Source organism: Bos indicus, chromosome 3, assembly GCF_029378745.1.
Source record: "Bos indicus isolate NIAB-ARS_2022 breed Sahiwal x Tharparkar chromosome 3, NIAB-ARS_B.indTharparkar_mat_pri_1.0, whole genome shotgun sequence".
NCBI classification, from domain to species: Eukaryota; Metazoa; Chordata; class Mammalia; order Artiodactyla; family Bovidae; genus Bos; species Bos indicus.
This window is the reverse complement of record NC_091762.1, coordinates 43,777,348-43,803,831: the sequence shown is the minus strand read 5'-3', so window position 1 is coordinate 43,803,831 and position 26,484 is coordinate 43,777,348. Positions and strand designations below refer to the sequence as shown.

At 35.9% G+C, this 26,484-nt stretch overlaps 1 protein-coding gene across 4 annotated transcripts in view; it reads left to right on the top strand.

Annotated features, from left to right (window-relative positions):
* AGL (amylo-alpha-1,6-glucosidase and 4-alpha-glucanotransferase) overlaps positions 1–26,484 on the top strand; it is a 102,173-nt gene that overhangs the window by 64,196 nt on the left and 11,493 nt on the right. For all 4 annotated transcript variants that reach the window (XM_070786051.1, XM_070786052.1, XM_019957000.2 and 1 more), the window contains exons 21-31: positions 905–1,035; positions 4,534–4,670; positions 4,914–5,047; positions 5,942–6,117; positions 10,086–10,188; positions 12,339–12,564; positions 13,749–13,860; positions 22,494–22,629; positions 23,651–23,763; positions 24,589–24,800; positions 26,104–26,201. In XM_070786051.1, the coding sequence (XP_070642152.1) occupies positions 905–1,035; positions 4,534–4,670; positions 4,914–5,047; positions 5,942–6,117; positions 10,086–10,188; positions 12,339–12,564; positions 13,749–13,860; positions 22,494–22,629; positions 23,651–23,763; positions 24,589–24,800; positions 26,104–26,201 (1,578 nt within the window). The remainder of the gene's footprint in view (positions 1–904; positions 1,036–4,533; positions 4,671–4,913; positions 5,048–5,941; positions 6,118–10,085; positions 10,189–12,338; positions 12,565–13,748; positions 13,861–22,493; positions 22,630–23,650; positions 23,764–24,588; positions 24,801–26,103; positions 26,202–26,484) is intronic.

Here is a 26,484-nt window from a genome sequence, read left to right as displayed (position 1 = left end):
CCTTTGATAATTATTTTGAGTTTAAGATAATTAGTATAAAAGTGCTTGTCACACATAGGAGAATATAAAGGAGAAAAAAGACTAAGTCTAAAATAGAAAGAAAGAGTTTAAGGTTAAAAAATACATTGCTTACAAAAGTTCTCTGGTGTCTGTTCGTTTTGCCAACAAATTCTTCTCTTGAAATATAGGATCTTTTTTAAATTTTTATTTATTTGGCTGCCCCGGATCTTAGTTGCAGCACATGGGATCTTTAGATGTGGCATGTTAACTGTTAGTTGCAGCATGTGGGATCCTCTGTATTGGGAGCATCGAGTCTTAGCCACTGGGCCACCAGGGAAGTCCCTGAGATATAGGATCTTTTAAGTCAACTGCCATTCTGTCTCCAAGAGGCCAGGGGGAAGGTTTGTGGCTGTTGCATGGTGAAGGACCTGCCCCACTCTCAGACCTACCCATTTCTCCCCTAGGCTCTTGATTTAGCACAAGTTGAAAAACAGGGAAATGGAACATTCTGGCTTAGGCTTGCAGTTAACAGGAGCCTTTTGAATGAGAAAAATATGTGTTCATAACCATCAAATTAAAAAAATAAAAATAAAAACACAAATTTAAAAGATAAAGGGTATAACAGCCAAAAGATTTTTTCAGTGTACTTCTAACTAATAAAATGTAGCACTTGATTAATTCCTTGTCTTGGAAGAAATGTTACTTCTAACTGAGTTTTTAGCATGTTTGTTCTGTAATTGTTGTTTATAATGCATACTGCTTACAATGTATAGTATAATGCCGAGTTCCTAAAACATACATTTCCAAGACATTTTATGGTTATGGTTCAGATTTTCTTCTTTATTTTTATTGACAGCAAGTGGAATTTCATTATATTTAACCAGTTTTATTTTCCAATTTTTAGTATTGCCTCTAGATTAACTTTGGCTGAGCTAAATCAGGTACTTTACCGATGTGAATCAGAAGAAAAAGAAGATGGTGGAGGATGTTATAACATACCAAACTGGTTACCTCTTAAATATGCAGGTCTTCAAGGTAAGCAAGTATAAAGATGGTGAAGCTTTTCAGGGGTATTTTTTTAGGGTCATGTGGTATCTTCCTTATAGAAATAAGAGTATGGGCTCAGAGTTCAACTGCTTGGGTTCAAATCATGGCTCTGCCACCTACTCATTGATTGACCTCTGACAAGTAACTTAAATTCTCTGTGCCCCAACTTCTGCCTCCATAACATGTGAATAGACTAATTAAAAGTCTAATTCATAGACTTTTGTGAGGATTAAATGAGATTATTCATTTGGGCCCCAAATGGGACTAGGTTGTAAGTATAGTCATCTTTTTTCATATAATTGGAAATTTTTTTTATTGCCTATTTGCTTTATCCTACAAAGAGAACTTTTAGTTAAATATTTTGTAGTTAGAGTAGTTGTAAACTGAGATAAAGGAACTAAATATTTAACTGTCAGCTTAATTCATTTGGTTAGCCATATTTTCTTAGATTTTTATTTAGGAAATTTGATTTACTGCACTTATGTTCCTGGTTCATGAAGTTTACAACTTAACAAGCCTCCTTTTCGACTCCTAATTTCTTTGTACATCTCCCGTCTTTAAGGGCCAATTCAATTCTTACATCTTCCACAAATCCTTCCTTAATTATTGATTTCACAGTAATTTCTTTGTCTTCCAGACACCCATTGTATTTATCTATTGTATCTCTTATTAGCCCTTGGAATTTATTGCTTTATTTTAATAATTAATATACTATTTTTTGTGAATGTTTTATCATGGTCAAGAAATAGGCTTTAGAACCAAATTTTATGGGTTGCACTGACTAGCTTTAATTATATGGCAAATTGTGGCTCAATTTTTCATCTGTAAAATGGAAATAAAAATAGTGTTTACCACAAGGGCTTACTGTTGGGATTAAATGAGTTAATATGTATAAAGTACTTAGACAGTGAGTGGTTAGTTCATAGTAAATATTCAGTGATAACTAGCTATCAAACTCTACTAAGTGGACTATACCCTTAGAAGAATAATGTTTGCCTTTTGAAGGGTTCTTGTTTTTAGCTTTCATACCTTCTGCTAAATCAAGCACATAAGAAGCTTTCAATAAAAAATTTTAAGACTTTTTATGCTTATGACATTTTTTCTGAAATATTCTCATTTTTTATTTTATGCTGTAATAAAGAAATGTATGTGTTACCAGCCATAAGCAGCTATCTACTCCATTTTCATTCTGAGATGTTAAACTCCTTTTTCTACTTGCCTGAAAAGATTGTACTTTTGTGAACTTCTTTTCTCGCCTTTATGTTCCTTATAATTAATTAAGTATAGTTATAGCCTGGTAGGCTGCAGTTCATGGGGTCGCTAAGAGTTGGACACGACTGAGCGACTTCACTTTCACGCTTTGGAGAAGGAAATGGCAACCCACTCCAGTGTTCTTGCCTGGAGAATCCCAGGGACGGGGGAGTCTGGTGGGCTGCCGTCTCTGGGGTTGCACAGAGTAGGACACGACTGAAGCAACTTAGCAGTAGCAGCATAGACATAACTAAACTTTCTACTTTCCTTCTACTTCTTCATGAAATGATTTTTCTCATTTGTTCTAAATATAATTGCCCTTATTTGATTTATTTTTGTACTCTATACCAATCCGTAATCCCTCTGGCTGTTTAATATTTCAACAATCACGTTGTATTTCCAATAGGCTTTTAATAACAACCTCAGTTCAGTTCAGTCACTCAGTCATGTCCAACTCTGCGACCCCATGAACCTCAGCACTCCAGGCCTCTCTGTCCATCACCAATTCCCGGAGTCCACCCAAACCCATGTCCATCGATTCGGTGATACCATACAACCATCTTATCCTCTGTCATCCCCTTCTCCTCCTGCCCTCAATCTTTCCCAACATCAGGGTCTTTTCAAATGAGTCAGCTCTTCGCATCAGGTGGCCAAAGTATTGGAGTTTCAACTTCAACATCAGTCCTTCCAATAAACACCCAGGAGATTATTCAAATCACACTTAACCATTTCACTGACCTTTCTCTTCTCTAACCCGAATTCCCCTTCCCTACTTCTTGTAACAATATCTTAAATTTATATATTTAACTTGAAATTTTCAAAACATGCTTAGTATACACAATAAAATTAATTAAATTCTAACTAACTAAATAAATTTATTTGGAATGAAGTCAGTGAAGCCAATATAATTTTAAATTACTACCCTATTAAGTGATGAAAAGAAGTATTGTTCTAGCTATCTGTCATTGAAATAACAATATGTTATATATACATAGAAATTCTTTGCAACCCTATGGATTATAGCCTGCCAGGCTCCCCTGTCCATGGGATTCTCCAGGCAAGAATACTGGAGTGGGTTGCCATTTCTTCCAGGGGATCTTCCTGACCCAGGGATTGAACATACTACATCTCCTGCATTGGCAAGTGGATCCTCTTACCACTGAGCCACCTGGGAAGCCCAAAAATTTCTATGGCACAGCGGCAAAGAATCTGCCTGCCAGTGCAGATAGATGACTGATGCAGGTTCAATCCCTGGGTCAGGAAGATGCCCTGGAGTAAGAAATGACAACCCACTCCAGTATTCTTGCCTTGAAAATTCCAGGAACAGAGGAGCCTGATGGGCTACAGTACATGGAGTCACAAAGAATTGGACACGACTGAGCACACACACACACACACACACACATGTGCATAGAAATTCTAATATTTCTAATTGAGTGGTACTTGAGGATATGTCTGTATACTTCATTTTGATACCTCATTTAGTTCCAAGTACCTCTGTTATGGTCTTCCTTGATGGTTCAGCAATAAAGAACCCGCCTGCCAATGCAGGAGACAGGGTTCTATCTCTGGGTTGGGAAGATCCCCTGGAGAAGGAAATGGTGACCCACTCCAGTATTCTTGCCTGGAATATTTCATGGACAGAAGAACCTGGTAACAGGATCCAATCCATGAGGTTGCAAAAGAGTCAGACAACTTAGCAACTAAACAACACAAACTCCTGTTATATTTCAAAGATTCTCTCCAGAACAGACTTTATTCGTAGTATCACCATAGGTGATCTTGCTGTCTCTGAGGCCAGTTCTATGATTTTTCTTAAATCTTGCGTGAATATTCATGAATCTACTACTTTTCAACTGTGAAAAGACAAACTTATCAGTTTTCTGCCCCTAGATGCCTTAGGATAGGGAAGCTGTGCCAATTGCCTTTGAATATTGTAATATTAAAATTCAAAAGAGCAGGACCAACCCAGCAAACAGGAATCTTGGAAAGCTCTGCATAGCTCATGTGACTGACCACAGTCCCCGTCAGCCTGCCTTTATATCTTGGTTCAAGGCAGTGTTGCCACACTTACCTCCAGTCATGGGAAGTGCCACTGAGGTTTATGCTGCTCTTGTATCTAGCTGTGTGTATATTCACCATCAATCACTGGAGACTAGCAGCAGGTTGCCAGGCTGTGAGAGCAAACTACTCTGCCAGTGATTAAATTGGTATGATATTTCTCTGAATTTTCAGGATTAATGTCCGTATTGGCAGAAATAAGACCAAAGAATGACTTGGGGCATCCCTTCTGTGATAATTTGAGATCTGGAGACTGGATGATTGACTATGTCAGTAACCGACTTATTTCACGGTCAGGAACTATTGCTGAAGTAAGTAAAGCTATATTGTCCAAAAAAATAAAAGGTGAGGAGCACAGTAAGAAATGTATATTAACATATACGTTTATGTTGTTTTCTAACCTGAAACATTTTCTTCTGCATCATCTTTCAGTTCTTATAAGTGAAAATGTGGTTAATAGATTGCTAGATAGTACAGTGGAATGTTTGAATTTAGCTTTTAAATCCAAGCCTATAAGCACACCAAGTTAACTTTTAAAATTATTTTTATAACAGGTTGGTAAATGGTTGCAGGCTATGTTCTTCTACCTGAAGCAGATCCCACGTTACCTTATCCCGTGTTACTTTGATGCTATATTAATCGGTGCATACACCACTCTTCTGGATGTAGCATGGAAGCAAATGTCAAGGTATACCCAGCAAAGATTGAATGGATAGGCATGTTTGTGTAGAAGCCACATACAGTCAGTGTATACACTCTTAAAAAGACCAAAACATCAGGAATTGTCATGCATGCATACAGCTGAAAAAGTTAGTAAGTGGGCATAAAATGTATTAACATCCTTTAATCTGGAACATACAGAAACAAACTTAGATATTAAAATCTATTCTATAAAGCTAAAAAACATGTTGATGGGGAATTTTAATTACTTGGTGTTATCTCTATACCTCGAGTTGTTAAATTAATGGATAAATTTGTTTAAATCTACACATACTATTTTTTTCTAATTTTTTATTGATTAAGAGAAAAAATATTCTGCTATTGTTATAAGTGAAATATGCCTTTATTAGTGAATTTCCCTGAGGTGAAACCACAGGCTGGAATGTACCAGTGATGAGCAGCCAAGGCAATTTGGGCATAACTTCAGAAAGGATAAAACTTCAACTCTACCATTTGTTTTACAGTAAACATTTTAAAGCCAGCTAGGTAGATACAATACTGGGTGAAATGAAGGCAGTTCTGAAACCTTTACCAAATTTAAAATTCTGTTTAACTGATTTTAGCATTGCTATACATTTGAATAGAGAAACTTTTTGAAGAGAAAAAAAGAACTACAATAATACTGCTAAAATTTTTTGAATCAATAAGGCATAAAATTTCAGGTATGCAAAATGAGTAAGTTTTGAGATCTAATGTACAACGTTGTGGCTGTAAATAACAATTGGTATTGTACCCTTAAAAATCTCTTTAAAAAAGTAGATTCTCAAATTAGGTGTTCTTACCCTAATAAATTTTTTTGAATAAGTAATAAAAATTTTTTATTTCTACCCGTAACACTTTGAACTCTATAACTTTGTTGCAGCTTTGTTCAGAATGGTTCTACCTTTGTGAAACACCTTTCCTTGGGTTCAGTCCAAATGTGTGGAGTAGGAAGATTCTCTTCTCTGCCACTTCTTTCACCTTCGCTTACGGATGTGCCATGCAGGCTGAATGAGATCACAAGGGAGAAGGAGCAGTGTTGTGTGTCTCTAGCTGCAGGTAAGAAATTATGTACAAGATTAAAATGTGTAAGTCAGTATTAGGAAAATTATAAAGAAATGATTATTTTTTAAAAACTCATGATGTTCTCCAAGCTTTTATGTTACTGGTAAAATTTCACAGGCATACATTTATAAAAGTAATAACGGTGCTATTTAAGTATCACTGTGCACCAGACATTTATTTATGTGCACTTTTTATTGTGGCCAGTTAATCCCTTTCTTCTGCATGTGTATTTTTTCCAACTCATAACATTTTGCATTTTTCAATCAAATCTGTTTTACTACCTTTCCCATTACATTATACTTTTTTTCCCCAATATAAAAAATTTACATAGCCTTGTAATTACCAAGAGATCATGTGAAGATCCTCTACAAGTTACGAAACACAAAACAAATGCTAAATAATTTTTATTATGTGTCTAATTGTAATTAAATGCTTCCAACTCCATTAGCATCTTTCCTGAAAGTATATTTAAAACCCAAATCAAGTAACAGGTATAATTCTTAGCAAAATAGGCTTATGATTTCTTTTTAATAAATTTCAAGCTATTTCTAAAATGTATTTAATATTTGAGTCCACTGAAGTTTAGAACTTCCAAACTAAACTGAGAAATACCAACTGCAGGATGAAAGGAACAGTATTGTCTATGTGATTGCCTCAGTTTACCCTTAAATTTGCATTCAGTTCAGTCGCTCAGTCGTGTCCGACTCTTTGCGACCCCATGAACTGCAGCACGCCAGGCCTCCCTGCCCATCACCAACTCCCGGAGTTCACTCAGATTCATGTCCATCAAGTCGGTGATGCCATCCAGCCATCTCATCCTCTGTTGTTGCCTTTTCCTCCTGGCCCCAATCCCTCCCAGCATTAGTCTTTTCCAGTGAGTCAACTCTTTGCATGAGGTGGCCAAACCTATAAAAATGACCTACTAGAACCCAACAACTAAAAAAGAAATTAACATTTCACTTAGAAGGATTATATGAACCTTCTGAATATTTTAATTATATAATTGTGTTTTAGATTTTCACTCAACTATTTTATATCCTTCTGGTACTTTCCCCCGTGAATTCATGGCAGATGGTCATAAGACTGAACAAGAACATTGTGGAAAAAATGCAGAAGTTGATTTTAAAGCCTATTGTTTAGAAGCCTATTATATAAAATAGTGATCTCAACATTTTTGATTATCCAGTTCTGTTGTTAAACACTCCCAAAATAAATATATTGAGATCATAAATGATATAATCATACGCTATTATACTTGGTATGTTTACATATCATGTACAATATAAAACAAAAAGAAAAACTAAAAATATAGTTTATAAATATGGATAGAAGTTCTGGTATTTCTTTCTAGCATGCTAAAGGAGAGTTTTGTATATTCCATATTATAGGACTGTATATGGATTTGCAGATAGATTTCTTGGTTTCATTTTTAAATGATACAAAGGCCAGGAATACCTTCCTTTTCTAACAGTGATACAAAATATGTGTATAATTTTAAACTTATACATTAATTGACAAGGTAGAAATTATTCAGAAGATGTGTGATCTGTAAGTCATATATTCTGAAAGGTCGAAAAGTTAATATAGGGCTTCCCTGGGAATCTGCCTGCCAGTGCAGGAGACACAGATTGAATCCCTGGTCCACGAAGATCCCACATGCCACGAAGGAGCTAAGCCCATTTGCCACAACTGAGCCTGAGCTCTAGAGCCCATGAGCCAGAACTCCTGGAGCCCACGTGCCCTGTAGCCCATGATCTGCAACAAGAGAAGCCACTGCAATGAGAAGCCCATACACCACAACTAGAGAATAGTCCCTGCTCATTGCAACTAGAGAAAAGCCTGTGCAGCAACTGAAGACTCGGCACAGCCAAAAATAAAGTTAATTAATTAATTTAAAAAATGTTTTAGTGAATACAAATATTTCCACACATGGATGCTAGAGGTTTTAGTTTTGACTTTTTAACAAGAGTGCCTGTATTCAGGGCATAGCAACTCAAACTTACCCTTGGATCTGTCTATACTTATATTTTATGCCAAGTGTTAAGTGGGTTGCTGCTGCTGCTGCTGCTGCTGCTGCTGCTGCTAAGTCGCTTCAGTCATGTCTGACTGTGCAACCCCATAGACGGCAGCCCACCAGGCTCCCCCATCCCTGGGATTCTCCAGGCAAGAACACTGGAGTGGGTTGCCATTTCCTTCTCCAGTGCATGAAAGTGAAAAGGGAAAGTGAAGTCACTTAGTGTCTTAGCAACCCCATGGACTGCAGCCTACCAGGCTCCTCTCTCCATGGGATTTTCCAGGCAAGAGTACTGGAGTGGGATGCCATTGCCTTCTCCAGTTAAGTGGGTTAAAGTACCAGGAAATCTGTGCAACATGGAATACTATATATATATATGTATTCGCTGCTGTCATCAGTACCATCATCGACCATATATATAAACTGTATGTCAACCATGTATGTGGGTGCTCAGTTGCTCAGTAGTGTCTGACTCCTTGCCACCACATGGACTGTAGCCCACTAGGCTCCTCTGTCCATGGAATTTTCCCAGCAAGAATACTGGAATGGGTTGCCATTTCCTTCTCCAGGGCATCTTCCTGACCCAGGGATCAAACCTGCATCTCCTAGTTGGCAGGCAGATTTTTACCACTATACCACCTGGGAAGTCAACTGTGTGTGAACAATATAAAAGTGTTTAGGGAAATTTTATACCACTATTTGGGAGAAAATATAGAAAGAAATGTCTGATGTTATCTTTAGTTCTGATCCTTTCCTAACTGAAGAAAATAATGTCTTTCTCCAAGGTGAAGACCTAACAAACAGAAACTTTAATTGTAAAGTATTGGCAATATTTTTCCTTAGTCAAATTATCTCACCTCTCAATTTACATTTTATAATTAATCCAATTATTTCCTTCATCCAATACATTTTCATAGTGATATATACGTTACAGTTTTCAGTGATATAACTTGGCAAATAAGGTTAATGAGGTTTCTGTTATCATGGGTCATATTTTCCACTGGGGAGGGACATTCACTCAACAAACCAGAAGACAAACAAAATAATGTCAGATAGTGTTAAGTGTTTAGAAAATAGTTATAAATGAATGCTGTGAACGTTTTATTTATGACCTGAGTTTTTCTTCCCTGAAATTTTTGTTACATGTATACTTTAGCGCAGTTTTGTTTTATGGTGAAATGCTAATTTCCTTTGCTTTACTTTCCTGCTGATTGTTACATATAACAATTGTATTTCTTTTCACATTTCATAAGAAACCAAACTAAATATAAAAGTAAAATTTTAGATTTTATCTATGGTCATTCTGTTTTACTTCCTGCATAAAGCCTGTAGTTACCTAAAGTTTTCAAGGGATTTAACATCTGAAATCCTTGTTTTCACCTGTAAAAGTTGTTTCTAACGAACTGTGACACTTTTAAGTGGTTTTAAGTTAATGGGAAATTTGGTGATGAAGTAATAACCCTAGAGTGGTAGATCAATAAACATGTAATTATTTGTCATTAAGGTAATCATCCCATATTTAGATTAATTTGTTGCCTTCAAACTTCAGGTAGAACCTTTTAAAATATATCATTATTACTATATTGAGTGTTTCTTCATGTGTTAAATATCTGACCTCTGATTTTATCTTTAATTTGCTAAAAGAAAGTCTATTTTTAAAAACTCATACATTCTAACCGGTTCAAATAAGCATCACTCTATAGCACTGGTTCTTAGTCTATTTTGAGTGACAGATTCCTTTAAGAATCAGATATGATTATGGAACCTCATCACACAAAAGTAGACATAAGAATAACCATACACTCTGCAGATAATTTTAAGAGAGTTTGAAGACTCTTTTCACCTCCTCCTTAACCCCAAAGTTTAGAGCAGCTCAACCTATAGTCGTGGAGTTCGTAGGCTTGTGTATACTGAGGTTAATAGATTACTTTGCTGTGTTTTCTGTTAGGCTTACCTCACTTCTCTGCTGGTATTTTCCGCTGCTGGGGAAGGGATACTTTTATTGCCCTTAGAGGTCTACTGCTGATTACTGGACGCTATTTGGAGGCCAGGTAGGAAATCTTTAAAAAGTTGCAATGCAAGTTTATGTCTTAGTGTTTTTCAGTGCTCTTCAGGCCTTTCTTATTCATCTATTCTCAACATTTGGTAGGTAGCCACATTTTCCTGAGGTGTGATTTTTATTTTATTTGTTGTGTGTTCATTTAATAGGATCATAGAATTTCAAAGGTGTGACAATCTTTGAAGTTACCAAATTCTAATACTTCACATTACAGATCAGATTATCTTCAGCATTTGCTACTTTATTTCAGGAAAAACTAATAATTGTATAACCATGTTACAAACATCACACACTAAAGAGTGAAATGTCTGTGCCCGAATTAAGTATAAGAATGCAAATGACTTTTAGGTAAAATTGGAAGGTCTTCCATTTTTTGTTCTTCCATAATGACAGAGTCCTGTAAAGAGAATTATAATATCAGGTTTCCTTCTTTTTAGTGCAGACCTCATAACCTCAAGTTTTATGTTTTCTAGATTTAAAACGATGTTTTCTATGTCACAATACTATAAATAAATTTATCAAAGGTAGAAAAGAAAGGCTCTACAGCAGTGTTGTATAGTGTTCCATAAATCAGTATTACCATCATCTGACAACTTGTTATAAATGCAGATTCTTGGTCCCTGTGCTGAACTCCCTGAGTCCAAACCTGGAGGTGGAAAGGCAGAGTTGACAGATGGAAATCTGTGTTTTTGCAGGGGCTTCAGTGATTTCCAGTGGCCTAAGACTGAAGTTTGAAATCACTACTCTACAAGTTAAAACCTGTAGCAAAAAAAGCATTTTTGTTTTATATTTTTGTTTTGATGTCACCTGTTTTGTATGACCTGTAAGCTAAGAATGGTTTTTACCTTTTTAAAGAATTATTGAAAGAAGAAGAATGCATGATCGCACTATGTAAGGTCAACAAAGCCTAAAATATTTACGTCTGGCCTTTTACAGAAAAATAGTTTGCCTACCCCGATCTAGAAGACTTCCCAGAAGATAATACGTTTGTTAGAGTAGTGCTAACTACTATGAATTATAAGCCATTAAATTTCAAGGGCTTTTCATAAACAAAATTTATGATTTTCTGATCCTATATGGGTGTTCAGGAGGCAGTTTTCCACATGGTGGTTAAGGGATATAGCCTCCTTTATCTGCATGATATACAATCTTCCAGGACCTCTGGGTCTCTCCGGTCAGCTGGCAGAAAGGGAAAGAGATCCTGGGGAAAACACTCCTGTTCCATGCAGTTACGTTTTTTTTTTTTTTCCTGGAGAATGCCGTCATCTGACTGGGACCTTTAGGAAAGCCATTTTGGTGGACATATGGCTGTCTCTACCACAGATAGTTCTGCTTCCACCCTCTGCAGAGATGTTCATGGATAGAGGACTTTTTACTCAACTTACATGTGTATGACATGTTCTGGATAATTAAAATCGCTAGTATTCTGACCTTTTATTAATTGGAAGTGTCACTCTCCACACTAACACTTCTGTACTGCAGAAAATAAAAAAGCTCCTTTTACACAATTATTTAAGAGAGAGGTATTACTGGATACACAGAATTAATTAAATTTCTAAATGGTTTTAGCAAAAAAAAAAAAAAACTTTAAATGACTTTTCCAAGGTTATACAGATGGCAACACTAGGATTTAAATCTCAGTCTTAATTCTCAGTTTCATGCTCTTCTTAGAAAGCCATCTTACAAAGTTGCCTTTTGGTATATGATGGTAGAATAATATGTTGAAAGATAAAATATTCTCTACAAGTTTTTGAAAATGAATTATGTTTTTCAAGGTCAGTTTACCTTTAATTTTCTTATGTGTTTGCTTTATTTTTGGTATCTGCCATTCAAGATAATAAAATTCCTGTTCTTTTGAGTCATGGGGGACCTTAAAAATCATCTGGTCCCAAACTCCACAGATGGAAAAAATCTCTCCCAGAGGATAAGTCATACAGATTGTTAGATAAAAAGGCAAGGCAAGGATCAAGGTTCCTGACTTTTAATTCAGTGCTTATTCTATATTATGACCACTTTCTGCATGAAAATACAAAGAAATAAGAGAAAATAATAAAAAATAATGATCACCCAAAGTGACTTTTTTGCCTTTAGTTTTTGAAGTGATTTTCATGTCGAATGATTCACCTAATTCTGTTGTTGTAGGAATATCATTTTAGCATTTGCTAGTACCCTGAGACATGGCCTCATTCCTAATCTCCTGGGTGAAGGAACTCACGCCAGATACAACTGCCGGGATGCTGTGTGGTGGTGGCTGCAGTGTATTCAGGACTATTGTAAAATGGTTCCAAATGGGCTGGACATTCTCAACTGCCCAGTTTCCAGAATGTATCCTGCAGACGACTCTGTTCCTTTGTCTGCCGGCACAGTGGTAAAGATCATTTCTTAAAATAATTTTTTCCTGAATAAGTTTACTTTCTAATATAAAAGTACATGTAATTAAGAATCTGAGTCTTACAATTCTTCAAATATTGGTGTTTATTTAGCACCTGCTGCTACTGTGAGAGACTGTAGAGATGACTTATTCTTTACCTGATGAGCTTGCAATACAGTAGAAGAGGTCATGTGTATATATTAATAATATAATCATTGCAAAAAGAAATATATGGGAAGTGCCTCTTTTAGTCTCATAAAAGAAAGAGAGATGATCTCTTAGTGGGATCAGGGAGGACTACAGAAAATAATTAAAATTTCACCTAAACTAACCTCAAAAAGTGAGTAGGATTTCATCAGAGATGAGGGAAATTATGAGAAGGCACTAAAGATGAAAAGAATAATAAAAGCACAGGGTGGATTGAAGCACAGCTTAGGACATACTGCTCCATCCAGTGTTTAGTTTTTTGTGTAGGGCACCTGCCAGGTAGTAAGGGATTGTGGAAAGTGGGGGCCAAATTGTGGAGAGCCTTGGCTACCAATCCAGGGAGTTCAGAGTTTCTCTTATGTGCAGTGCAGAATGAATAAACATTTGTGTATGTTCTTTCCCCAGTCAAGAATGTACAGAATATTGTACTTTTGCCACATCTGATCTGCATTTATGTTACAGTTTACTTGGGTGGAGGGCTTCTAGGCTACCTCAGTGCTAGCTCTATGATGTTTATATCATGAAGTGTTTGAAGAATATTTGTCCCCAAATTTTTTAATGTAAGTGCATTACCATTTTAGTATATAATTTGTCTCCAGTGCTATGTATGTGGATGAATTGGAGCAATGCCAGTTTAAAACTCGGATTTCTACATAATAAGCTGGATTTGTTTATTAGTTGAACTGTTTAACAGATCACAACTCACAAGATTCTTTTTCATGTATCAGCAGAATTACAGATTATTTCATGTCACAGAAATTTATAGTTACAACTACAATATGTTAAATATTCACATGCAAAAGGTCTGCTGTATTATATGATATATAAAGGCTGCTGATTTCCCCAGTCCCACCCCTGATCCCTATTTCTTCTTTTAAGGGAAAATACATGTTTTCACAAAACTTCAGTTGTAGAATTTGGAAGAAGATAAGAAAAATGTAATTTCTAACAGGTAACATCCATGTTTCAAACAGGATCAACCATTGTTTGAAGTAATACAGGAAGCTATGCAAAGACACATGCAGGGCATACAGTTCCGAGAAAGGAATGCTGGTCCACAGATAGATCGGAACATGAAGGATGAAGGTACATAACTTTTTTTTTTTTTTTTGGCCGCGCTGTGCAGCCTGTGGGATCCTAGTTCCTTGACCAGGAATTGAACCCTCACCCCCTGCAATGGGAGTACAGAGTCTTAACCGCTGGACCACCAGGGATGTCCCATTAAGGTACATAACTTTAGGTACATAATAAAGATTTACTGATGAGATGAAATTAAACCTTGAAATTGTTCATTTATTCAACAAGTATTTTATTTGTGTATAATACTTCAGAATATAACAATGAAAAAGGTTAAGAGTTTCTGATCTTGCCAGCTTAGTTTTAGTTTCTGGAGGAAAGATAAAATTTTATATCCTTTGTCAGCCAACTTTGAAAGCACCAAAAACCAATTTGGTGCTTACACTTATAATTGTAATAATAATTGCTAATAATTGAGTGCTTACTATGTGCTAGGCACTGTGCTAACTACTTTACCTATGTTATTCCCATTTAACACTCCTAAGAATGTTGGGGATGAGTTTCATTGTTCTCATTTTTATTGATAAGATGGCTGAAGCAGAGTAGCTTGCCCAGAGTCTACAGAACTGCTAAGTGGCAGAGCTAGGATTTCATCCATAGTTTGTCTGCCCTTGTAATTTGGTCTCTTATAAAGATGTTTATTTGTATTCAGAGTTAAAATCAATATACATTTTAACATCTTTGAAGTTCATCATATTCCGATTTTTTTTTCATATTCCGATTTTTATGGCACATACTCATCATCATTAGCCGATACAAGGCTAATAATTTATTTCATTTTATTACCCATTCCCCTTAGAGATATTCCAATGGGGTTTTGTATACTAATGTACTCTTATGGAATACACATTTCTTTAAGCACAAATAGTCTTTTTAACTTTTCAATTTTGAAAGAATTGGAGACTCATACAAAATTACAAAAATGATACATGAGTATCCTGAACTCTTCATCCATCTTCTCCCAATGAGGACATCTTATGTAACTGTAGTGCAATATCATGACCAGGAGATAGATATCAGTATAATACTGTTAATTCACCTATAGAACATATTCCATTTTTACCAGTTTTACATTAACTCATTTGTGTGTGTGTGTGTGTGTGTGTGTGTGTACTTCTGTGCAATTTGATCCCGTGTATAACTTCATGTATATACACACACACACACATATATATATGTGTGTGTATGTATGTATGTAACCTATACTATATATATATATATATATGTATATATGTGTGTGTGTGTGTACTTCTGTGCAATTTGATCCCGTGTATAACTTCATGTGTATATACACACACACATATATATGTGTGTGTGTGTGTAGTATGTAACCTATACTATATATATAGTATAGGTTACATACTACATATAACTTATGTACATATATATATATTATAGGTTATATATATATATATATATATATATATCAGATCAGATCAGATCAGTCGCTCAGTCGTGTCTGACTCTGCGACCCCATGAATCACAGCACGCCAGGCCTCCCTGTCCATCACCAACTCCTGGAGTTCACTGAGACTCACGTCCATCGAGTCAGTGATGCCATCCAGCCATCTCATCCTCTGTCGTCCCCTTCTCCTCTTGCCCCCAATCCCTCCCAGCATCAGAGTCTTTTCCAATGAGTCAACTCTTCTCATGAGCTGGCCAAAGTACTGGAGTTTCAGCTTTAGCATCATTCCTTCCAAAGAAATCCCAGGGCTGATCTCCTTCAGAATGGACTGGTTGGATCTCCTTGCAGTCCAAGGGACTCTCAAGAGTCTTCTCTAACACCACAGTTCAAAGGCATCAATTCCTCGGCGCTCTGCATTCTTTATACAACTCTCACATCCATACATGACTACTGGAAAAACCATAGCTTTGACTAGATGGATCTTTGTTTTTATGTAATGTCTCTGCTTTTTAATATGCTATCTAGGTTGGTCATAACTTTTCTTTCAAGGAGCAAGTGTCTTTTAATTTCATGGCTGCAGTCACCATCTGCAGTGATTTTGGAGCCCAAAAATGTAAGATCTGTCACTGTTTCCACTGTTTCCCCATCTATTTGCCATGAAGTGATGGGACAACATGGCATGATCTTAGTTTTCTGGATGTTGAGTTTCAAGCCAACTTTTTCACTCTCCTCTTTCACTTTCATCAAGAGGCTCTTTAGTTCTTCTTTGCTGTCTGCCATAAGGGTGGTGTCATCTGCATATCTGAGGTTGTTGATATTTCTCCCGGCAATCTTGATTCCAGCTTGTGCTTCATCCAGTCCAGTGTTTCTCATGATGTACTCTGCATATAAGTTAAATAAGCAGGGTGACAATATACAGCCTTGATGGACTCCTTTCCCTGTTTGAAACCACTGTGTTGTTCCATGTCCAGTTCTAAAGTTGCTTCCTGGCCTGCATACAGATTTCTCAAGAGGCAGGTCAGGTGGTCTGGTATACATCTCTTGAAGAATTTTCCATAGTTTGTTGTGATCCAAACAGTCAAAGGCTTTGGCATAGTCAATAAAGCAGAAGTAGATGTTTTTCTGGAACTCTCTTGCTTTTTCAATGATCCAACGGATGTTGGCAAATTGATCTCTGGTTCCTCTGCCTTTTCTAAATCCAGCTTGAACATCTGTAAGTTCATCCCAATAATGTGGTCATATGGTATATACATGATTTGTTTTATAAGAAATTGCCAGACTGTTTTCTGAATTGAAGAAAGTAGGGAAAACCACTAGACCATTCAGGTATGGCCTAAATCAAATCCCTTACAATTATACAGTGGAAGTGACAAATAGATTCAAGGGATTAGATCTGATAGACAGAGTGCCTAAAGAACTATGGACATAGATTTGTAACATTGTACAGGAGACATGGATCAAGACCATCCCCCCAAAAAAAGAAATGCAAAAAGGCAAAATGGTTGTCTGAGGAGGCCTTACAAATAACTGTGAAAAGAAGAGAAGTGAAAAGCAAAGGAGAAAAGAAAAGATATACCCATTTGAATGCAGAGTTCCAAAGAATAGCAAGGAGAGATAAGAAAGCCTTCCTCAGGGATCAGTGCAAAGAAATAGAGGAAAACAATAGAATAGGAAAGACTAGAGATATTCTCAAGAAAATTAGAGATACCAAGGGAATATTTCATGCAAAGATGTGCACAATAAAGGACAGAAATGGTATGGACCTAACAGAAGCAGAAGATATTAAGAAGAAGTGGCAAGAATACACAGAAGAACTGTATAAAAAAGATTTTCACGACCCATATAATCATGATGGTCACCTAGAGCCAGACATCCTGGAATGTGAAGTCAAGTGGGCTTTAGGAAACATCACTGCGAACAAAGCTAGTAGAGGTGATGAAATTCCAGTTGAGCTATTTCAAATCCTAAAGATGATGCTGTAAAAGTGCTACACTCAATATGCCAGCAACTTTGGAAAACTCAGCAGTGGCCACAGGACTGGGAAAGATCAGTTTTCATTCCAATCCCAAAGAAAGGCAATGCCAAAGAATGCTCAAACTACTGCACAATTGCACTCATCTCACATGCTAGTAAAGTAATACTCAAAATTATCCAAGTCAGGCTTCAACAGTATATGAACCGTGAACTTCCAGATGTTCAAGCTGGATTTAGATCAAGTTACCAGATCAAATCAATGAGAGATCGCATTGCCAACATCTGTTGGATCATCGAAAAGCAAGAGAGTTCCAGAAAAACATCTACTTTATTGACTATGACGAAGTCTTAGACTGTGTGGACCACAACAAACTATGGAAAATTCTTCAAGAGATGGGATACCAGACCACCTGACCTGCCTCTTGAGAAATCTGTATGCAGGCCAGGAAGCAACTTTAGAACTGGACATGGAACAACACAGTGGTTTCAAACAGGGAAAGGAGTCCATCAAGGCTGTATATTGTCACCCTGCTTATTTAACTTATATGCAGAGTACATCATGAGAAACACTGGACTGGGTGAAGCACATGCTGGAATCAAGATTGCCGGGAGAAATATTAATAACCTCAGATATGCAGATGATACCACCCTTATGGCAGAAAGTGAAGAGGAACTAAAAAGCTTCTTGATGAAAGTGAAAGAGGAGAGTGAAAAAGTTGGCTTGAAACTCAACATTCAGAAAACTAAGATCATGGCGTCTGGTTCCATCACTTCATGGCAAATAGATGGGGAAACAATGGAAACAGTGGCAGACTTTATTTTGGGGGGCTCCAAAATCACTGCAGATGGTGACTGCAGCCATGAAATTAAAAGACACGTGCTCCTTGGAAGGAAAGTTATGACCAACCTAGACAGCATATTAAAAAGCAGAGACATTACATAAAAACAAAGATCCATGTAGTCTAGGCTATGGTTTTTCCAGTAGTCATGTATGGATGTGAGAGTTGGACTAAAGAAAGCTGAGCACCGAAGAATTGATGCTTTTAAACTGTAGTGTTGGAGAAGACTCTTGAGAGTCCTTGGACTACAAGGAAATCCAGCCAGCCCATCCTAAAGGAAATCAGTCCTGAATATTCATTGGAAGGACTGATGCTGAAGCTGAAACTCCTATACTTCGGCCACCTGATGGGAAGAACTGACTCATTGGGAAAGACCCTGATGCTGGGAAAGATTGAAGGCAGGAGGAGAAGGGGACAACAGAGGATGAGATGGTTGGATGGCATCACTGACTCAATGGACGTGAGCTTTAGTAAACTCCTGGATTTGGTGATGGACAGGGAGGCCTGGCATGCTGTAGTCCATGGGGTCACAAAGAGTCAGACATGACTGAGTGACTGAACTGAACTGAGACTGTTTTCTAAAGTGGCTGTAACATTTTGCACTCCCACCAGCAAACTGGACAGATCATTTCTCCACATCCTTGCCAGAATTTGGTAGGGGTTTTTTTGTTTATTTTTAGCTATTCTGGTGGACATGTTCAGTTCAGTTCAGTAGCTCAGTTGTGTCCGACTCTTTGCGACCCCATGAATCGCAGCACGCCAGGCCTCCCTGTCCATCACCAACTCCTGGAGTTCACTCAGACTCACGTTCATCGAGTCGGTGATGCCATCCAGCCATCTCATCCTCTGTTGTCCCCTTCTCCTCCTGCCCCCAATCCCTCCCAGCATCAGAGTCTTTTCCAATGAGTCAACTCTTCGCATGAGGTGGCCAAAGTACTGGAGTTTCAGCTTTAGCATCATTCTTTCCAAAGAAATCGACCGCTATATATTGTGTTTTGGATTTGCATTTTCCTATTAATAGTATTGAACATCTGTTCATGTGCTTATTTTCCATCCCTACCCCTTTTTTGATGATAAAACTGTTTTATCCCTTTTCTAATTGGATTGCTTGGATTTTTTTACTATTGAGTGTATGTGGTAAAATACATGTTTACCATTTTTATCATAAAATACATCATTTTAGCCTTCTTTAAGTGTATAGTGCAGTGACTCTAAATATATTCACACTGTTTTCAACCATTACTGCTATCCATCTCCAGAACTTTTTGTCATCCCAAACTGAAACTCCCACCCAGTTAACAGTAATTCCTCATTCTTTCCTCCCCTCAGTTCCTGGAAATTGCTAATCTGTTTTCTGTCTCTGTGAATTTGATTATTCTTGGTACCTCAAATAAATGGAATTACATGATTTTTGTCCTTTTATGTCTGGCTTATTTCAGTTAACATTGGTATATCAGAGCTATATCTACTGTACTTTTATGCCCTTTGTTTAAACACTACCACATTCTTTTCCAGAATTACTGCACCAGTCTCTATTCCCATTACCAACCAAAGTGTCTTCTTATGTAGCCCAAAGCCCAACATCATTTGGCATTATCTAATGCTGAATATGGTTATAAAACCATATGTAGTTGTTTTTACTTATAATTCTCCTGTTATTAAATTTGAATATTTTCTCATATGTTTATTGCGTCTTTGGAAAGTTTCCTTTTCTATAAACTGTTTGTTCCTATTCTATACCTTTATTCATCTTTCTTTTAGCATTCTGATATTTTTCATGTTGTTTACCAGGAGTTTTTTGTTTACTCTAAGTACTTGTCCATCATTAATTTTAGAATTATACAGACCTTTTCCCAACTTATCTGTCATATCCTTCACCATATTTTATTTCAGAAATCCTACCCAACCTTCATATCACAAATATAATCTCTCACATTGACTTTTATTAACTGTGTGTGGTTTTGCGTTCTACAGATATTTTTTAAAGAAACTATTTATTCCACTTTAATCCATTCTATTTTTGTTCCTGTGATTCTTGTTTTTATGACCTATAGCTGTATTAATTTTTCACGTCTGTACTCATTTCCTTGTTAAAATCTATACTGACCCCTAACAAATTAAGTAACTTAGTGTATGCACCTCTCCCCCAATCCCTGTTTGATATTATCTAGGTGAAATTTCAGTTTAAATTGTTGTGACTATTCTTCTTTTTCTTTTCCTTGGTTATTGCTATTTTTAGGCAACAATAAACTTTGATGTATAATTTGATCATGTTTTCATCCCCTGTCTGTTACTATATCCTCCAACATTTATTTCTTTCCTTATTAGAATTAGTCAAATGAGCTTATTTATTTATGTTAGTATATGAAAACCTCAGAACAGTTCCTACTACTACAGCGTCTTGCTGTAGTTATTTTTATTGTTGCTATGTTAGTATTTTTATTGTTGCTATATGAGTATTTTTAAAGTTGTAATTTGCATGTCAGACACAATTTACCAACCGAACAACAACAGCAGTTTACATGTCAAACCCACCAAGGCCTTGAATGACTGGCAGTATTTTTATTATGCCCTCATATTTAAATGACAGATTAGACATAAATGCTTTTTTCCTTCAGTGCTTTAGAAAATATTATTCTATTGATGTCTTACTTCCAGTATAGCTATTGAAAGTTTTATGGACCTATACTTCATTCTATTAGAAGTGATTGCTCTTTCTTTTTTGAAGTTTTAGAACCATCTGTTTGTCTTAATTTGGGATTTTACTCTAACTTTTCTTATCTGCTTCCTGTGGTCCTCTATGAGCCCTTTTGATCTGAGATTTACTATTTCTTTTCACTTTCTGAGGCTACTTTTGTCTGGGTATCTTCTTGTTTATTTCTATCCCCACAGCTTTTCTTCTGTTGTCTGCCTTTAACCACTCCTGCTGCCTCTGGAGAATTTTTCCATCTTGTCTTCCATCTCACTAATTTCACTCTTAGCTCTATCCATCTACTATTTAGTCCCTTTATTATCACTTTACTGTTTTCCTTATTTCAACTATTAAAAATTCCAGGCCTAACATCTCCACTTAGTCATTTTTAATGTCTTTTGTTCCTGCTTCATGTTAATAGTCTCTTGCTTATGTTTGAGGATATTTGTTTTGCTTATTGCGTGCTATTGATACAGTAATTCTGTTTCATGTGAAATATGTTACTCAACTCCTCTCTCATCTAGTCTTTAGACTCCTCTGCTATTGAAGGTTTGTCTTTTCCCAATAAGCTCATATTCCCTTGATTATCAGTTCTCTGTAGCAGTCTTCTTAAGTTGTAAAACAACAGCTTTAAGAGCCAAGGTAAAATAGAAGTCCAAAGAGGCAGGTCATGTCTCACCTGTTTTCGTTAGTTTCTCCCAAACATTATGTGAGTTCCTCACATCAGTACCTCACACGTACTTCTCTGTAGTTTCTCCAGGGTTGATTATGGAAAGGGCACCAGTAGCCTGGAATACTTTGGCAGCTCATCAGGAAGTGCAAAGACAGATTTTCTATTCACTTTATGCATTTGAAACAGCCTGTTCACTCATAGTCATTTTGACTTGTGTACCTTTTGTGTGCATTCTTATGACTTTGTGGCCAAATCTCAGAGATTTAGTCACTAAACATTGACTGTCCAGTTCTTTAGTATCAAGTAAATTAAAAAGCTCTTTGCCTTTGTGTATCACTTGACAAACATTTTCCAAAAACTAGTACCTCTATTCCTAGTTCATGATAGAGGAAATAGGAACAGGAGGTAAAAGGAGCCTGCCCAAGGAGGTGCATCAACCATCCATTAATAAACATAAGGGAAGCATTCAATCTCACCAGTACTCAAACAAATTTATATTAAAGTAGATCATTGTATATATATATACACCACATCTTCTTTATCCATTCATCTGTTGGTGGGCATTTAGGTTGTTTTCATGTCTTAGCTATTGTAAATAGTGCTGCTATGAATATTAGGGTATCTTCTTGAATTGAATATATGTATCTTCTTGAATTACAGTTTTCATCTTTTCTGGATATATGTCCAGGAGTGAAATTACTGGATCATATGGTAGTTCTATTTTTAGTTTTTTAAGGAATTTTCATACTGAAATGAGCCAGTGAACAGTTTTGAACATAAATGACATGACCTATCTTGTGTATTAAAAATATAGTGGCTGCACCAATTTACTTTCCCACCAATATTGTACATGGGTACCCTTTTATCCACATCCTCTCCAACATTTGTTATTTGTAGACTTTTTGATGATAGCCGTTCTGACTGGTATAACATGATACTTCATTGTAGTTTTGAGTTGCACATCTTCAACTTTTAAGGTATTACCAAATTGATCTCCAGAGTGGTTTTCCTAATTTATTATATTCCTTTTAAATTTTATAAATGATTTATTTTTTTTAGGTTTTAATATTACTGCAGGGGTTGATGAAGAAACAGGATTTGTTTATGGAGGAAATCGCTTCAATTGCGGTACCTGGATGGATAAAATGGGAGAAAGTGACAGAGCTAGAAACAAAGGAATCCCAGCCACTCCAAGGTAGTGTTTGTTTATAGTGTTTATATAATGATATCATTTGTAAAGTGATACACTTGTGGAATCTTTTATTCTATTAACCATGAAGTGTTCTTCTTAAATCAGTCAACATTTTCCTTCCTTCCTCCCACTTCCCCTTCCCCGTACTCCTTTCTCTCCCCCAATATACACATACACAATCCTCTTGATATGTAATCAGGTAAAGCTATCTGTTCTCTTCTGGATGTTCTCATGGATTGATTCCCTACAAGCACCTCAAAGCAAAGTTTTATGATTCATTATCCCCATGGTTAAGACATTTCTTTATAACCTGAAGTATTTTCACTGTTATAAATATTTCATTATTATTATCTCTTGTAAATACAGAAAACAACCAGTTGTCCTGTCTTTTATGAAATCCTTTCACTTTCTAAATATTTTCCCCTTAATTTTTTAATCTTTTATCTCATCATTTCTTTTTATTATTTTAAGCTCTTACTACAGTATCAAGTCTAAGAAACTATTTTCGTATCCAAATTTTATCTTCAATCAGAAATGTCAAAAAAAATTGTTGAATAGAAGTTGTCATTATTTATTTTGCATGTTCTTTTTAAAAACCTATTTATTTTGATGAATTATTAGATCTTGAACTTCCCTTTCATTTTCCTTAAAAATGAGCTTTGAAATTATGATGCTTACCTTCTCTGGCTTTCTTTAGTCCTATATCCTATATTTTCTATCTTTTCTCTGGAATTCTGTCTCAATATTCTTTGATTCCTACTTCTGCCTTTTTCCAGAAGCTATCTCCTTTTACTCCATAATCTGTATTCTACTTCATAGAATTTTTTAAAAATAAGATGCTAAGCAATCCAAAAGTAATAAAAGGAGAAATTTCTTATATATGCCACACACTTTCTATAAAGTAAGGATTTTTATAGTCATTTTTATATTAGTTATATAATTCTTGAAAATTATTTTTTGAATGCCCTTTAAATAGTGCTTAAATTATTCATTGTCACAGAATAAAATTTATTTTTAATTTTAGAGATGGATCTGCTGTGGAAATTGTGGGCCTGAGTAAATCTGCTGTTCGTTGGTTGCTGGAATTATCCCAAAAAAATATTTTTCCTTATCATTATGTTACAGTGAAAAGACACGGTAAGCTATTTCTTTTGTTTCCAAAGAAAGTCCAATGACTGTCTCTATGCTTAATCTACATAATCATCATGTGACTCAATGAACTAGTATTAGAAAACCCTTAAGATTAAAAGGAAAGACAAACCATTAATTTACTAGTATGAAAATTGTAACAAACCTGATTACTAACTATATTTTTATAGCAACTTTGAACTGACATATGAATAGCATCATACTTATTTTTTTTCCTTGATATGACTATGATCGGGTCAAGTTTTGGTGAACAATTATGAAATCTTTACATCTTTTTTTTTTCTGAAACAGTGCTGTGCATTAGAAATATAATTTAAGCCACATATGTAATTTAAAATTTTCTAGTACCTACATTTTAAAAAGTTAAAAGAAACAGGTGAAATTAATTAATGATTATATTTTCATTAACTTAGTATATATCAAATATTATTTCAACATGTAATCACTATGAAATTATTCATGACTGTTTTACATTCTTTTGAGGGGTACTGTGTCTTAGAAATACAGTATGTATTTTACATTTCTAGCACCTCTCAATTCAGACTAGCCTCCTTTCAAGTGCTAAATAAAGATAATTTTATCAATAGCAAGAGGGACCCAAACAAATGATCTGGGATCATTTGTTGGAGTCTAATCCTTTTTCAATAATACAGTGAAAGATAATTTTTAATTTCTGGCTAGTGTCTTTCAAAAGACCCTGACACTTTCCAAAAAAGTGAATAATTTATTGACTAAATATTACTCTTCAGCTTTAACTAAATGTTTGAGTTTCTCTGAATGCTTAAAACTGCCAGGTCTTTTATAATGTTTCAGGAAAGCTGGTGAGAGTCTCATATGATGAATGGAACAGAAAAATACAAGAGAACTTTGAAAAGTTATTTTATGTGTCAGAAGACCCTTCAGATGTCAGTGAAAAGCATCCTAACCTGGTGCACAAGCGGGGCATATACAAAGACAGCTATGGAGCATCAAGCCCTTGGTGTGACTACCAGCTCAGGCCTAATTTTACCATAGCAATGGTTGTGGTGAGTGATTTGCTTTGTTCTTTTCAAATTTCAAAAATGTTATGATAGGGTTTATTTAGTTCTTGATTCTCATTTGTTCTCAAATTCATTGAATTTGTTTAAAAATGAGTTATTTACTAGCTAGTTTTATATGGTCTTTTCTCACATCCATGTACTAACCAGGCCCAACCCTACTTAGCTTCCGAGATCAGAGGAGATCAGGTGCATTCAGAGTGGTATGGTCATAGACCATATGGTCTTTTCTAATGAATAAAGCATAACACCCTTAACTATAACATTTGATGTAAAAAAATAGAAAATAATGGGTGATGACTAACGAAGTTCTTCTCAATGTTTTTACATCATAACATATAGAAAATGATGATTTTAAAAAAAGGAAAATGATGATATTTGTACAACGCACTGGGTGAAATGGATTAGGTTGCTGCCAGATCCACCCGCTTCAGTGAGCCCCAGACCCCACCCAGCTGTGGGGAAAGCTGAGGGCGTCTGTTTCTCAGCACACCTGTGCCACGCCTCGGCTCACTAGTTGGAAACATCTGGACTAATGCACTAATATGAGTAGCTTCAATTCACATTCTGCCTTTTGCTGTTGTTGTATTGCTCTAATTAGTTCTGTCTACTCAAGAATGCTTGACTCTCCTTTTTTATCTATACTTTAGTCTAAAAATAAAGTACAGTAAAACAGAGAAGGTATGTGTTCAACATCTGTGTCCGGATGTTCCCACCTTGTCAAAAAGAGTATTAAATATTGTATTATTAATTACAGTAGAATAAAAAATACAAAAGTACATAAAGGTAGCTTTGGTTCAGTGTGCATTGATTTTATTTAACATTTAAATTTAATGTGGATTTTTAGTCACTTAGTCATCTTTCTCTCCTTCTCTATATCACAAGCAAATGTGCTCATGCTATTCCAGTGCATATCCTTCTGTGTTTCATTATGACACTAAAAGCAAAAAATGAGTTCCAGGTGAACTTAAAGGAAGATAATGTAAATCTTGTGTTCTGCCTTCATTGGCGCTATGGCAACTTCCTTTTGGAACTAGTAAACTTTCTTAAAGTGACACAAGAAAACAATCACCCCAAACAGCTTTCCTAACCTCTAAGGCCAAGGTCAGTGCTTCTGAGTCAGCCTGATAGAATTAGGTCTGATTAGACATCTACACTCGATCTTCTGGACCTGCACTGTATTTTTAAAGTTTTCATTATTTTCCAGGTTTATAGTTTTTTTTTTTTCTAATGTGTGTAGACACTAATTCCGTGATCTCAAAAAGTTTGTATATTTGTTAACACTCATTAGGCCCCTGAGCTCTTTACTACCCAAAAAGCATGGAAGGCCTTGGAGATGGCAGAAAAAAAATTGCTTGGTCCTCTTGGCATGAAAACTTTGGATCCAGAGTAAGTTATAAGTATTAAGAATGTAGTTCATATTATATTTAATGTATAATTATATTTAATTATATTAATATTGGCATGAAAACTGTGAATTAAGAGTAAGTCGAAATATGGGTGTTAAGAATGGTGTTGCTATTTTATTTCATCAAGTCATAATTTTTGCTTATCAATTAAATTTCTAAAGTTGCATTCAAACTGAATTTTTCAAAATGCCTTCTGTATCTTCATTAAGGGGCTCCCCTACTGGCTCAGTGGTAAACAACCCACCTGCCAGTGCAGGAGATGT